This window comes from Gekko japonicus, unplaced genomic scaffold, assembly GCF_001447785.1.
Source record: "Gekko japonicus isolate JY-2015 unplaced genomic scaffold, Gekko_japonicus_V1.1 scaffold2446, whole genome shotgun sequence".
NCBI classification, from domain to species: Eukaryota; Metazoa; Chordata; class Lepidosauria; order Squamata; family Gekkonidae; genus Gekko; species Gekko japonicus.
This window is the reverse complement of record NW_015167127.1, coordinates 109,269-124,584: the sequence shown is the minus strand read 5'-3', so window position 1 is coordinate 124,584 and position 15,316 is coordinate 109,269. Positions and strand designations below refer to the sequence as shown.

The following is a 15,316-nucleotide window of genomic DNA, read 5'->3' as shown; positions in this document are numbered from 1 at the left end:
CTTTGCAGAAACTAAGCAAGAATGGGTCTGGTCAGTGCCTGGGCAGGAGATGTTCTATGAACCTCAAGTACACCACTTGAAGTTCACTGAAGAAATGTGGCCATAAATATGATGAAGGCTAATCTCTGAGAACAACTCCTCCAACCCCTTAATCTGTATGGCACTCTTATCACAAAACAGTTATGTCTGCAATTCCACACACAGCACAGAGAAATAAAGAGTCTCACGGAAGTGTGTGCAGTTTGCTTTAATAATGTTGAAAGCACTCAAGAATAACAGGAATATTATAAACACACACAGTCCCACAATGCCATGAAAGTGACAAAACACATATTTTGCAAGCAATTGAGCATTTTGGTAAATCAGAAATTCAGCAATCACCAATTCATCTGTTTTAGGCAATTTCTTGTCTGAAGAGATGCCATCTTTAGTAGGGAAAAGTGGCTCACAGTGCTAAAATGCCAACAATAAAATTGCAACAAGACAATGAAGAATTGTCAGCCAAGTGCAGTGCAAAAAACCCCAGACAGATCATGAGACTATTGGCATGCAAGCAACTGCTTTTGCTTAACAGTGACTGTGTGTCTTTAGTGAAAGAAAGTAGTGATGTAATTCTAGGTTGTTGAAAACACAAACCAAACCCTCACTTTTCTCTCTTAATTCATTCTCTTGACAACTGAGAAAGGATATTTTAAGTGTTCTGGAATTTTTTGTGGGCAGCAAGACAGGATTGATACGAAAGCAATGGAACTGATGATATCAGACTTAAAAAATTAAAGGATGAGTTTTAACAGCTTTAACTCTAATGCATAAAATTGTGTTCTGGAAAACCCTAGTTTGTTGTTGATTGAATGAATCAAAACCATGTGGCATGAGTCTTTCTCTCCTCCAGACTTTGTATGTGCTACAATACCTGCACACCACTCCTGTACCTGCACAGACTCCAGTTCACTTCAATGGAGGGACAGCTCTGTGGGCGCAAAGGAATGTAAACGGAACTGCTCCTGCATGGAAGAGAATGAAAAAGCCCTTCTGGAGAGCAAGCTAGTTAGGTGCACATTGAGAGCTCCCTTGGCTTAGTTATGAGATCAGGGTGTTTGATGCAGTGCAACTAATCAGGACAAGAGGAGATGGTCTTGCCTGGAATAAATCACAGTATTTAGCTCTGCAGTTATTGTAGGTTATAATTTTTGAAGAACACAGCCGTGGTTTCAGAAATGCCTACCCATCTTAAGGCTAGCCCTTGTCTTAAAATGTCTATTGGGCACGCTTGCAGTTGCACATGCCTATTTTTCACTGGATGACTGCAACATCAAATGATCTGTATGTGCCAATGGCCCATGAGAAATATTACACCGCAGATAGGTCTTTCATCAATATCAAATTTTCAGTGGAGTCAGTTTACACTTTCAGCTGCCAGTAGACTACAGAAAACAAAACAAGAAATGAAGCCGTGTTTGTGCATGAGCCAGCCTTAGTTCCTACCTGTTTCTAGGTATTTTCATGGAAAAGCAGGAGCTGGAAGGGACCGAATGGATTACTAAGTCCTAGCTCCTGCGATATGATCTCCTATATCTGAAATATCTTGGTCCATTTTGTGCAGAGACCAGAAACTCAGAGCATAAGGTCACTGCTGAATGTGAAAACTGCCCTATTGCCTTAAGTCATTGACATAGTTTCATAAAGAGCCTCTTGCCTCATTGCCAGTAGCATGCACTCATTGGCAGATGTGGAGATACTTCCCTCACTATTGATGATACTTATGGAACATTGTAGATGATAGAAAAGGACCTGTGAGAGCCATGTCAGAAGGCTGGAAAAAAGCCTTCTTTAATGACTTTAAGTTATTCTTGATAAGAATCTTTTTCTTTATTATGCACATTTTAATTGACTGATTTCGTAAGATATTCCGCACACAGAGGAGCATTGGCTTAAGTCGGATTCCCAGGGAATCATCACGGTCATCTTTGATAATGCAGATCACTTAAGTGGATAAGAGCTTCCTATTGAACAGGTGGTGGTTGTTCATATGGACTGTGCCAACGACCTGTTCAAAATGTACATGATTGTGACCCATTAATACAGGCAGGGATTTGTCACCTGGTGGTGTTTGTCTAAGGAGAAATTGAAAAAAATAAGGGGATTTGTTCTACATATGGAGTTCTTCAACATTTCCTCACACTAATACTAGCTAAGTATAATTCCTGACCATTCAAAAGGCCAATTTAGTATTTTTTTTTAATGAACTCTCTGGTTCTGGAACCTGCTTGGGTAGTACATTCATGTGACCTGCATTTCAGATCCCGATATTTTACATTAAAGTGCAAATTACATCGCCAGCCTAGGCCCAAATGGGAAAATCTCCTCCAAATTGTAAATTTCCCTTAAACTGTTACACACTGAGATGTCAGTCTTTCACTCAGTTACTAGCTCACACTATAGAGCAAATATAGACAAAATAAAGATTTCTGAATATGATGAAATTAAATTTTCAAAGGTCGAACAGCGGGTGCTGTTTTCTTTTATTAAGGTAGGAATGTGGCATCTACTGATGCATGAAGGCTCCTGGGTTGGGACTCGAGATAGGACTGCTACAAGGTGGGTCTTCTGGCTACAGCAGAAACGAGACTGTAATAAACATCCCTTAATGTGACTGCTTTAGAAGGGCCGTTCAACTTGTAACTTGCCAAGTCAAGTGCAGCCCCATCCACCAAGCTTGGCAGCTGACTCAGTGAACACCCTGTTTTTGCTTCTCGCCCTGGGGACGGTCGAGCACATGGCAAATCACGCAATACACATAATGGGTCACAAGTTGTGTAGGCCTAGCCCTACAAAGATGGTGGCAAGGGAGAACACAAAAGACTTTGTGCTCTCACAGTGTATTCTGTGTGCTGCTTGGCACGAATAGTGCTTCAATGGGCTGTTCTGCATTCAGCAATGTTAACACAGCTCATAGTCCCTAACACCAGTGTCTCATGGCCAGCTCCTTCCAAACATTTATTAATTTATTTCCGTGTTCTTGATCATTCTTTACAGTGCATGCAAATTGCTTAGTGAAATGGAAATGGTTAATGAGAACCACTTGTGGTCGTCAAGGGTTTACGACAGGCAGGGCAGAAATCTCTTTATGACAAGGAACTGGGAAAATGCACTTGGGGGGGGTGTCATAGAAGGGCTCCAGCTAGCCCTTGTTTAGCCTTCCTCTAGAGGGCAGCACCTGTTTATTCAGAGGAAATCCATTCAACCCACCACAGCTCACAAGCCAACTTTCCTAATAGACCTAGGATTCCATTTAGTTACTAAGGAGGAGGACTTGCTACGAACGTAAGAGTCTGACCATTCAGGTACCATCTTGACATATAGTACATGCAAATAAACTGCATTGGTTAAATATGAGCATTAACAGAGAGAGAACGTCTCCATCTGATTGCCTTTCTTGAGCTCATCTCTTTAGGTCTTGCTTCCCTCCCCATCATCAGCTGGACTTTGGTCAACTCCTCCCCCCCCCATTTCTTCTGCTGTCATGACTACCATCCTCAGCCACAGCACCAGTCATCTCCATTTCAAGTAACCACCATGTCTTTTATAAATATGAGACTATCGACGGGTGGTAAAATGCACGTTGAATTCATCTGTGGGAAATTTGTTGGGAAGCAGGAGTGCCTCAGGGGCAAGCCAACCAGGGCGTTTCGCATGCACCTCTGCAGCCGATTATTCCCTGGGGATGTTGGGAGGGGGGATCTTCACAGCCGAAGGCTCCACGCCCCAGATTTCTCTGGCATACTCCGTGATTGTCCTGTCGCTGGAAAACTTGCCAGAGCATGCAATGTTCTTGATCACCTTTTTAGTCCACTCTCTGGGATTCTAGGAAGAAAACATGCCATTTGTTGGAAATTCTGGTATTTTGGGACTTCAGAACCAGGGTTATCGTAATACACAGAGACTTGTCGTGGTTCCATAACACTCTAGTATGACACAAGTCCAGAACTGGAGCCCAGTCCAGAGTTATGCGCATGGTTCCCACTGAACACTATAGAGAAGAAACGGGGCTGCCACATGGGACACACGTGATGGGTAACAAAGTCTGACACAGACGCAAGACTCCAGGATGTTCAGCCCCCAACCCCTCACATGGTTCCCACTGAACACTATAGAGAAAAAACGGGGCTGCCACATGGGACACACATGATGGGTAACAGAGTCTGACACAGACGCAGGACTCCAGGATGTTCAGCCCCCAACCCCTATGGTGTTTCCCTCGTATAAGCGAATGGCTGCCGTTCAATTTTCATGGGGAAAAGTGAAGACTGAAGACAGTGTGTGGCAGTGGGAGCATGACCTCCATTCACCTCTTAATGGTCAGTTGTGTGCAGGGAGATGCGCTGCTCGACCTCTGCCACAACTGTGGCATCACTGCACTATAAAGCCCATCCCCTCTGGGGATCCCTGCAATATATATTCCCTTTCCCTCACAATGATGTCATCTTTCATATTGTATTGCAAGGGAGAGATCAAGCTGCCTCTTTGATCATCCACATTTTTCCAATGGTGAAATGTGCTTTGAATTTTCAGAGTCATTGAAGTGGACTATGTGGGGCTACATTTGCTTATATCTACGCTGTCTGGCAAGTTGGAGTTGGTTTTACACCCCACCGTCCACTACCCGAAGGAGTCTCAGAGTGGCTTACAATCACCATCCCTTCCTTTCCCCACAACAGGCACCCTGTGAAGTAGGTGGGGCTGAGAGAGCTGTGGCTGACTCGAGGTCACCCAGCTGGCTGCATGTGGAGGCGTGTGGAATCAAACCCGGTTCTCCATATTAGAATCCTGCCACTCTTAACCACTACCCCAAACTCAAGCGTTGGTTTGCTAGCTAGTGTTTTCTTCACACACTTGTACAAACCTTCGGTGATGCTCGTGGTAGGCCTTGCCCTCTCTCAAGAGCTTGAGGCAGAGAAAAGAGTGCATCTACTCCTGCTGTGATAGCAATAGTCATTTCAGGAAGGAAGTGATGGATACAGATAAGACCACAACAGCCATGCTTCTTTAAATATCCAAACACTGAGTGATTTCCACACTAGCGTGCTATGGAACCAGAAGCTTATGTGAGTCTTCAATCTGCTTAACAAAGAAGATCCTTTGCTTACCAGCTAGGTAAGCTAGGACATAAGTCCCAGTGTGGCAAAATTAACTCTTACCATGACATAAGTCCCAGTGTGGCAAAATTAACTCTTACCATGAACAACTGGTCCACTTGCCCTTGACATCTGATATAGGCTTCATAATCAGCAAACACCTTAAACCTGAAACAAAGGTAAAGAAAGTGGGCTGAAGACTAGTTCTTCTGAGCTTGATGCACTTAGAAGCACAAAGGATAGTGGGTAAATAACAAGCAGGAGGTGTGCTTTAATCAATACAAGCTTCAATCTATCTTATCTGCCTTGGATGTTCCCATATAAGATCTAGGACTGAAGCTCTATTCTGGGTACCACCGCCTTCAGAAATAAAGCGTATGGGGATAGGGAACAGGGCCTTTTCTATGGTGGCACCCTGTTTGTGGAACTGTCTGCCTAGACAGGCTTGACTTCAAGAAGCTTTAGGAGCCTGGTTGCTGCTCAGGAGGGTTTTTGGCTGACTGAGTAATATTGCTGAAGTTCGTTTTTGTCAGCAAGTTTAATATAGTTGTACATATGTTTTTAATGAGTTTGACAGCAGTCTTAGAAATCTCAGCTCTGTTTGTTTTTTCATGCCCACGTACAGAAGCATTTTCATCGCTGCTGACTAATTATAACCACACATTTGGATTTAAAGCTAAAAATCTCAAATACAGAATTTGACTTCCAGGCCACCTTATCCCCTGAATATTTCACGTGAGGACCACTTAACATGTTTTGAAGCAGACATATTTGCAGAATTTATTCCAGCAGGGCCCTGAACTAGATAGCTGACTGGATCTCATCAGATCTTGGAAGCTAAGCAGGGTCAGCCCTGGCTAGTCGTTGGACGGGAGGCCTCCAAGGAAGTCCAGGGTCACCGTTGGGAGGCAGGCAATGGCAAACCACCTCTGAACCTCTCTTGCCTTGAAAACTGTATGGGGTCACCATAAATCAGTTGTGACTTGATGGCAAAAAAGCAACAAAACCAAAATTCCAGCAGGAGACATGCATCAGAGCATGAAGAGAAGGCACATAGTTGACATATACCAGGATATATTGGTGATCACAGACTCCCTGGTACATATCCAGCACATTTTAATTTTTTTCAGTGTTTAGACATGCATGTCATTCCCAATCATTCTTTATGATAATCATCACATCAAAAATGGGTGTATGTATGGCATGCTGCAGGAGGGAAAGGCAGTGCGGACAGGCTGTAAAAGAATACCCGAAGGCATACCATCAGCCTGCCCTCTATGAACTTCTGCCATGGCCCACTGTTCATGTACAGTGTATACACAGCAGGGGTCTTCCACAGGCAGCTCACAAACTACCAGCAGTTCACCAGGGCTGCTGCACGGTAGTTCATGCATCCCTTAGAAGACTTAGGCAAAGACTGCAAGAAGATTTGCTCCAGGGTTTCCCCCCCCAAAGCTTTTTTTATTTCATAGGATTTTTATCTCTGTGCTGCTCAGTTGATACATCCATTTCTAGTGCTCTTCCTACTCTGTTCTGTTTCTGGGTCAGAAAATGTTTTTGGTAACATGCTGAAGGGATGGGGGGAAAGTAGCTCGATATGGCTGTCATTACTCAAAAGTAGCTTTTGTTAAAAAGGGAATGCTAGTGGTCCCAAAGGCACTGGATTGTGGGCTCTCACCTGTCATGGTGCATCAGCATGTTGACAACATCTCGGAAGCAACCTGGATCGTTTGGTGAGAAGAAGCCATTATTAATTTGATCAATAACTTGTCTGAGCTCTGGGATCCTGTCATAATAGTCCTTAGCATTGTACCTGAAGGAGAAAAATAAAAGGGCTCATTTTCAATCACCCTTGCCTCTCTTGAAGGAACACAAATCGCTGTGGGTGCTCTGCTTTAAAAAAAGAAAAGATTGCCCAAATTGCTCCAAGGAAAGCTTTAAAGATGACCCAAAGGTAAGCAGAAGACCATGGAGTGATACTAGTTCTTAGTAAAGGACTTGGCCAATATCAGATTTAGGGACTTCAGTGGAATATATACATAAAAAGCAGAAGAATGCAAACTAGTATAGTTTAGGAATTCTAAAAATTGAATGATAAAATTATTCTTTCCCCATTTTTACAATCTATTTTTCTTTCAACAGCATAAGCTTTCTCTGCCGAGAACCTGAGAAAAGATTCCTCGGGAGTGCATGTGTAAATCTACAAATACACACAATTTTACAAGGTGTAAATAAGGCTTACTGTTCCTGCCCTTCTTCCACAACTAACCCCCCCCACACTTTCATTATATTTGTACTGTTTTCAAGCTACTGAAACGGGAACATGACCACAACCACTAAAGCACAGGCAGTACAGCACAGTGCGTACTGTCAGACTGCTGCTGGAGAGAACCGGGTTCTATTGCTCAGCCTACCTCATGATCTTCTTCGTGGTCTCTGTGCATCACACCCTTGGGAATACTCTGCGCCTGCGCTGACCTTCTCGGTACCGATAGCTAGCAAAAGGGATTTTCGCGCCTCTCCCAGGTCACACGCCGGCTCCACTGCGCATGACCAAGGAGGGGCACGCAGATCCCGCCAGTTCTCTTCTGACCGCCGCGCTGGTAGGACGCCTTCTGCTTCGGTCTGTTAAGTACAAACTTTTGCTAAACCTGCGTTTAGTTACTTTCTTTTTCTTTATTTTTGTAGTTACCATTTTTCTCCGGGTGTTGTTTTGTGTTTTTCTCGTTTCCCATCCGCTGGCCTATGGCCCCGCGGTGGGGTTGTTTCAAACGGTGCAAGACTTGCGGCCTTAAAATATCCCCCAAGATCTGCTCCAGGGTTTCCCCCCCCCCCAAAGCTTTTTTATTTCATAGGATTTTTATCTCTGTGCTGCTCAGTTGATACATCCATTTCTAGTGCTCTTCCTACTCTGTTCTGTTTCTGGGTCAGAAAATGTTTTTGGTAACATGCTGAAGGGATGGGGGGAAAGTAGCTCGATATGGCTGTCATTACTCAAAAGTAGCTTTTGTTAAAAAGGGAATGCTAGTGGTCCCAAAGGCACTGGATTGTGGGCTCTCACCTGTCATGGTGCATCAGCATGTTGACAACATCTCGGAAGCAACCTGGATCGTTTGGTGAGAAGAAGCCATTATTAATTTGATCAATAACTTGTCTGAGCTCTGGGATCCTGTCATAATAGTCCTTAGCATTGTACCTGAAGGAGAAAAATAAAAGGGCTCATTTTCAATCACCCTTGCCTCTCTTGAAGGAACACAAATCGCTGTGGGTGCTCTGCTTTAAAAAAAGAAAAGATTGCCCAAATTGCTCCAAGGAAAGCTTTAAAGATGACCCCAAGGTAAGCAGAAGAGCATGGAGTGAGACTAGTTCTTAGTAAAGGACTTGGCCAATATCAGATTTAGGGACTTCAGTGGAATATATACATAAAAAGCAGAAGAATGCAAACTAGTATAGTTTAGGAATTCTAAAAATTGAATGATAAAATTATTCTTTCCCCATTTTTACAATCTATTTTTCTTTCAACAGCATAAGCTTTCTCTGCCGAGAACCTGAGAAAAGATTCCTCGGGAGTGCATGTGTAAATCTACAAATACACACAATTTTACAAGGTGTAAATAAGGCTTACTGTTCCTGCCCTTCTTCCACAACTAACCCCCCCCACACTTTCATTATATTTGTACTGTTTTCAAGCTACTGAAACGGGAACATGACCACAACCACTAAAGCACAGGCAGTACAGCACAGTGCGTACTGTCAGACTGCTGCTGGAGAGAACCGGGTTCTATTGCTCAGCCTACCACATGTTGTGAGTATACAGTGAGGGGGGATGGGGAGAGAGCCAAAGCAGCTTGAAAAAATGATGGGACACAGAACTCAACACAGAGTCACCAACTAGGCAAAACTACTACTCCACAAAAGAAATATTCCATACACAAGTCCCCATTTCTATTGAGCCTTCTTCACATTGCCCTTCATACAAACCCTTTCTTATCCATTGCCTCCACATCCTCCACCTGCATGCCAAAAATGAAGAGATTGTTTTCTCCGGCTTCCTCTGCCATCTCCACGTTAGCACCATCCATGGTCCCAATGGTGAGGGCTCCATTCAGCATGAACTTCATATTTCCTGTTCCTGAAGCCTCAGTTCCAGCTGTGGAGATCTGTTCAGACAGGTCTGCAGCTGGAATCACTGGGATGAAGTGAAAAAGAGAACAGTAAATGTTTTGTAGGGTCTCATTGGTAGGGCACAAGCAACATGCCAAAACCTCTGCCTCTAGCAAAGTCAAAAGGTTCTCATTTTTTTTTAATGGATTTTTATCTTCATTGTATTCGGCCTTGAGTCCAGTTTTGGAGACAAGCAAGCTAAAATGCTCTGAACTAACAAACATCAGATGTGCACTGGTAGAGCCCTTCTGTCCTGTAGTGCAGACCATGATAGACAGCCAATGAACTGCAACCAGTCAAGGGATCCTGTATTGGATCTGAGACCCCTGAATTTAAGTACTTTGGGGCTGATCACATAAGAGCTCTCTTCTCATACACTCATGGGATATAGCCCATTTTTCATTGTCTCTTACTTCCTACAACTGTTACGTGGAGGATGGTAACATTAGCTGCTAACTCATGGTGTAGACCCATATTCAAGTCCCAAACATCTCCACTGGCAGGGCTGAGAAATACCTTTGCTCCTGTTATCGACAAGGCCCTGCCAAAGCAACCAGTGCTGGGCTATAACGCAGAGGCAATCGCAGGATGAAGCAAGAGGCAGCAGTTTCCTCAGGTGTCTTTTGAGGAGAATTAGGGCAACAGGGTAGTAGACACTGAGATTTCAGTTATGGAGCCCAACCCACTGTGATGTTACCCGCTTAGCACAAGCCCCAGTGAAAGCTGTGGAAAATAACCAATGTTCATTTGAACATGGTCTGCACAAGTCAACTTCCTGCTGGATTTGTGCTTTGTGTTGATAACTGTGTTTATGGGAACATTTGGATTTTCCCACCTCAGCCTCCAAAATATCTTGGGCCAGACTTGCTACATGGGCCAACAACAGGACAGAGAAGAAGGGAGCACTGCATATCCCTCAAATGTATAAAGAGCAGACAAAGCCTGCCATGGGCTGCTGCTTCTCGACTGGCACATCACCTTCAGACCTGCAGTAGTCTGTTTATTGCTGTGTGATCAGATCCTCTGGCTCAGTGTGCTTCTCTCTCTCTCTCTCTCTCTCTCTCTCTCTCTGTGTGTATGATCCATGGACATGCAAGCATCATGGCAACGGACTTCACAGCGAGATCACAGCATTGCGTTGCTTATGTCTGGCTTCCCAGTGCCCTTTGTGTGTCCACATGGGCTCTGTGGCGCTTTCTAGGGTCTCCCATGCAAGAAAGAAAGCAGCTATTGCATAAGAAACCTACTTTCTTTCTTGCATGGAAGATCCTGAAATAAGGGTTAGGGCCATCTTACCTTTCTCTGCAAGGGACACTCTGTAGTTCTCCAAGAAGATGACTTTCAGTCTGTCTCCTATGTAAGGATCATTATTGATAACATCCCCAATGGATGTGATCAGTTTGATGATCATTTTTGCCATGTGGTAGCCAGGAGCAGCCTGAATGCAAAAGATATGTCAATTTTAAAAAGTATTGGTGGAAAGGTTCATAATAAAGCAAGCAACTCAATGATGAGTGTTCTCTGGCAACAGAGCCTCTGTCCAGAAGAATGATACTTAGCAATACCAGAGATCATCTTAACTCAGTAATTCTCAAACTGTGTGCCAGGATACAGTACTATGCCATATTTTATTTATTTATTTATTTTCCGTATTTGTAATCCCGCCCATCCCGTGAGCAGGCTCAGGGCGGGTCACATCATCTCAAATAATACAATAAGGTTTCAAACACAATAAAACATTACATTATAAACATAATACAATAAGTTATTAAAAACTCTACAGAAGAGGGTATCTGCCATGTGTCTATTTAATTTACTGTTTTGGCACTGCTTCCTGCCCATCAGCCTCTGCTGGGTTTCTGCATGAGGTATGACTGTATAACTGCTCCTGATGTAGAAATGCAGTAGTGACTGCTGGTATCAGAGTCAACTCTCCACGAGTCACTGATTTGGGCTCCCGCTTATGAGAAATGTCCAGATCAGTGACTCATGTAGGAATACAGTGAGTGGCCTCCTCTCAGAGTAGGTAAATCTGGAATGAAGCCTTTGCAGGTACAAGAGTGGGCCTCTAACTGGGGAACAGAGCGCACATCAGCTATTTGAGATCTGGGAAACACTCTGCCCTGACTGCTGGTAAAACAGTAAAGCCCTTACCTTTCCTCCAATCATAACAGTTCTTGGCACATAGGATTTTTTGGGGTCTTTTCTAATACCTGAAAAGAGTAAAGCAGTTGTACGGATGAAGCTGACAATGAATGCAGTCATTTCTAAGAACACCTGATAAAGTGCCTTTTCATAGAGAACACTAACTGTTTCAAAAACTGTGCAACACTGCACACTCTTCAAGCATCACAACTTCTTCAAGGGTGGGTTTTTTCCTTAATAATTTGTCTTAACAGTGCAAGTCTAAGAGTATCACAGATAATGCAGTAATTTCAGCAACTCTGGTTTAGCTCCTATCATAAGTCCAGGCACAAGATAAGCAAACCATACAGAATACTTCCTGTAAAAACCTAGCCTTCCAGATCAAGACAAGTTTCTGTTTTAGATTCTCAGTGAAGAACAAGTTACCAGCCTCTCTCTCTCTTTTTCTCTCTCAACTATATAAGGTTCTGGCCAGACTCCCAAATGCACTTCTGTATGCTTGCAAACATCTTGGTGTGGTACAGACCACTACCTCAAGAGCTGGAGTGGCATGGAGTGGCACCCTTTTGGTGAAGTACTTCTAAATCCTGACCAATAAGCTAGCAGGTCCTACATAATGAGGCATTTATCTCCAAGAAGAACGACTGCAAAATCTTTACGCAAATTGTCTCTGTTCCTAACTGGGAAGGATATAAACTGCTTGTGTTAAGGAACAGAAAACAAGGACACTGGGAGGCAGACAAAGCTCAGCCAGAAAGGATCCGAGCTGCCTCACAGGCCTAAACCAGAGCTCGAGGCAGACAGCTGAGGAGGTAGAACAGAAGGCTTTACTGCCACTTTATCACAGGTACATCATTATTTGTAACAAAGTTTAACACTACAGGTTAACGATTAACTTTAAGAGCTAAGCAATGAGCATTGCGAGACATTCATTACCAGGAAGAAAACCTCTTATCTGACTTCAAGTCTTTGCATAGTTTCCTGTGCAAGGAAGATAACATTGTTTGTTTTTTCAACTGAAACTATATATAGTCACTTCTTGTGACAAGTATTGGAGGAAGGTGGTATGGATGGTCCAGGGGAACTTGCAACACAAAGATTCAATTCTGATTTCTAAATTTCAGTTTTAGTCTCTTGTCAGGTTTTCTGGACTGATTATGGAATCTATCAAAGTCTTCCGAGTTGGATGTCCTCTTCATCTTCATGCGCAAGTAAGCCAGTTGGCTGTAAAATGTTCAGATTTGTCGACATTTCTCCTGCCTCTTGCAGAGCAGCTGCTGTCCATGTTGGCCCTTCCCCATGGATAATCAGTTTGAAGGCGGAGCCCCAGTAATAACCAGTACTGGCAGCATGCAGTTGCTCTGTGAAAAGGAGAAATGCACCTCCATGCTCAGAGTATCAGTGCTTGAATTCCAAAATACTGCAATTAGTGCACTGTTAAAGGAGACTGTTTGGGTTTTGTTCAGTTCTTTGAGCAAGACTTCTTTTACAGGAAATCTTGCAAAGCACAATATAATATCTCTGCAAGGATCTGACTGCAGAGGCCCCAACAAGGCAGACCTACTCACAGTTTATTTTCTGTTATGATAAGCTCTGGGAGGAGATCTGTGAGCCACCGTATCAGAAATTAGGAAAGATCTTTCACCCCTTCCCCCCCCTCAGATCCTGAAATTCTGCAGAAGTGAAGGTTCAGTCTGCAATTTCTGAAATCTCTCTAATTGTGTTTCTTGGCAAAACTGATATTTTGCATTGGTATATATTTAATTCCATTGCTTTGAGGGCTATCTCAACTATTCCAAGCATATCTTAGTAGAGACTCCAAATGGGGCAACTTGGGCACAAAGTAAAATTAATCTCCAGGATCATTCATATAAGGACTACCATGTTTTTCTGCCACTCTCCACCTACTAGGAAGATCTCTGTGTGGTGCACAGAGCAACAGCTGTTTTTTGTATTTTCAACTGAATGCTTTTCTTTTTTTGGCTGCTTCTTCCCAAAGGCCGAGGGTATGACCTGACATCAGCACCATTTTAAATCTGCATACATGCTCAGCATTTCACACAGGACACTTGCAAGACAAGGCCTTAAGATCATGTTGCCCAGACAATTAAAACAGCCATCTGACAGGGCCAACGATACATGCCCTCAAAAGCAGCAGCTGTGCATCTAGTTCCATCTTCCTCCTTTGTAGCAACTTGAGGACCCACAAAGTTCTGGGGTTCCCTGCCTCCCTGCTCAGCATCATTGGTTGCTGATGGCGGGGACAGAGGCACACAGAATGCTATGCCATCATGACACAAATTAAGTTGTACGAAACGTTACAGAGAGAAAGAGGGGAACTAGACACACGACAGCTGTTTTCAGTGGCAGCCACGCATTTATAATTATGTCTACTTTCTCCTGGAAGTTGCTGCTTTGCTGGTTAAAATACTTACGGTTATAGAGAGTGATGATATGTAGGCAGTTGAGCAGCTGCCTCTTGTACTCGTGAATCCTCTTGACATGCACATCAAACAAAGAGGAAGGGTTGATCTTCACCTTGTACTGTTCTTCCAAATAAGCAGAGAACTTCAGCTTGTTCTCCTGGCAAAGAGGGATCAAAGACAGATGTTACAGGCTGGGACATTCAGGTAAAAATCCAGAAGCACAGTCTGGTCTAAGCTGGAATGTACAGAAAGGTGTGTCTTACTACTAAGATACTTGCAAAATACACGGAACACACGGGAATGATAACCACGTTCAAGAACAGCGTTCTCATCCAGCTTTGGCTCAGTTTAACGATAGCACAAAGATGCCTGCCTTCATTATAGGCTGCTCCACACATTATTATTTTCAACAAATATTATTTTCAACAAATGTACTTTTCATATACAAAAAGTACAACAGAAGAAAGAGAGGAACGTGTACGTGGAAACATATGCATCATATAAATGCAGTCATCAGAAAGGCAGGATCAGCTGCAGCTCTCAAGCACCTACTCAGTGGCAATCCTGGATTGTGGAATGGCCCCAAGTCAGAATTTTAGAAAACATTCATGTTATCACATTGTAATGACTAGTGAGCCTCCACAGTAATTCACAGACACAATGAGGGAACCTTCTTTTTTGAACACGTTTAGGACTGGAAAACACAGTGTTGTGAAACAGCACTGAAACATCACATTTGGAAAGTATGTTCAGCTGGAAGAATACCATTTATTTGCATATTATGTACGATTAAAAGAATGGACAATTGTACAAATATGGAGGCTGACTTTCATCATCATAGTCTGCCAAAATTCTGACATGAGATTAGCAGCAAGGGGGTGCTGCTGTTCTGTGCATCGATCACTCTCATACTTTTAGTGAGCTTTATGCTGGGGGGGGATCAAAACACTAATTCAAAAACTTTCAGTGCTGTCAGCGAAGAGAGGTTAAGCTGAGACATTTAATTTGTCTGTCCTAGTGCCATGAATCTCAAACATTTAAAACTGACATCCTTTCAGAAGAATTTAGAAATCAGAAACCTAAAAGGTAACATGAATGACTCTTTCTTTTAGCCTTCTGAATTTTTCTTTTAGCCTTCTGATTTTAGCCTTCTGAATTTTTCTGATTTTAGCCTTTCTTTTAGCCTTCTGAATTTTTCTTTTAGCCTTCTGATTTTAGCCTTCTGAATTTTTCTGATTTTAGCCTTTCTTTTAGCCTTCTGAATTTTTCTTTTAGCCTTCTGATTTTCTAATGGTAGAATGGAGATTTCCTGCCTTCCCCTTCTCACTGCAGCTTCCTGATCAGCACAAAATGCCGCTCCTCAGGCACAGTTGAGTGTTTTTCCCACATCTTGTCTGAAGAACCCAAATATGCTGCTACAACGGGTCGATATCACTGCATCCTTTT

General features: G+C 43.1%; 1 protein-coding gene across 1 annotated transcript in view; it reads right to left on the bottom strand.

Moving 5' to 3' along the window:
- Positions 1-239: 239 nt before the first annotated feature.
- PYGB (phosphorylase, glycogen; brain) overlaps positions 240-15,316 on the bottom strand; it is a 66,241-nt gene continuing 51,164 nt past the window's right edge. The window contains exons 13-19 of the mRNA XM_015413016.1: positions 13,880-14,027; positions 11,454-11,512; positions 10,596-10,737; positions 9,117-9,324; positions 8,197-8,331; positions 5,237-5,303; positions 240-3,864 (exon numbers count right to left, since the gene is read on the bottom strand). Of these exons, the coding sequence (XP_015268502.1) occupies positions 3,712-3,864; positions 5,237-5,303; positions 8,197-8,331; positions 9,117-9,324; positions 10,596-10,737; positions 11,454-11,512; positions 13,880-14,027 (912 nt within the window). The 3' untranslated portion in view covers positions 240-3,711. The remainder of the gene's footprint in view (positions 3,865-5,236; positions 5,304-8,196; positions 8,332-9,116; positions 9,325-10,595; positions 10,738-11,453; positions 11,513-13,879; positions 14,028-15,316) is intronic.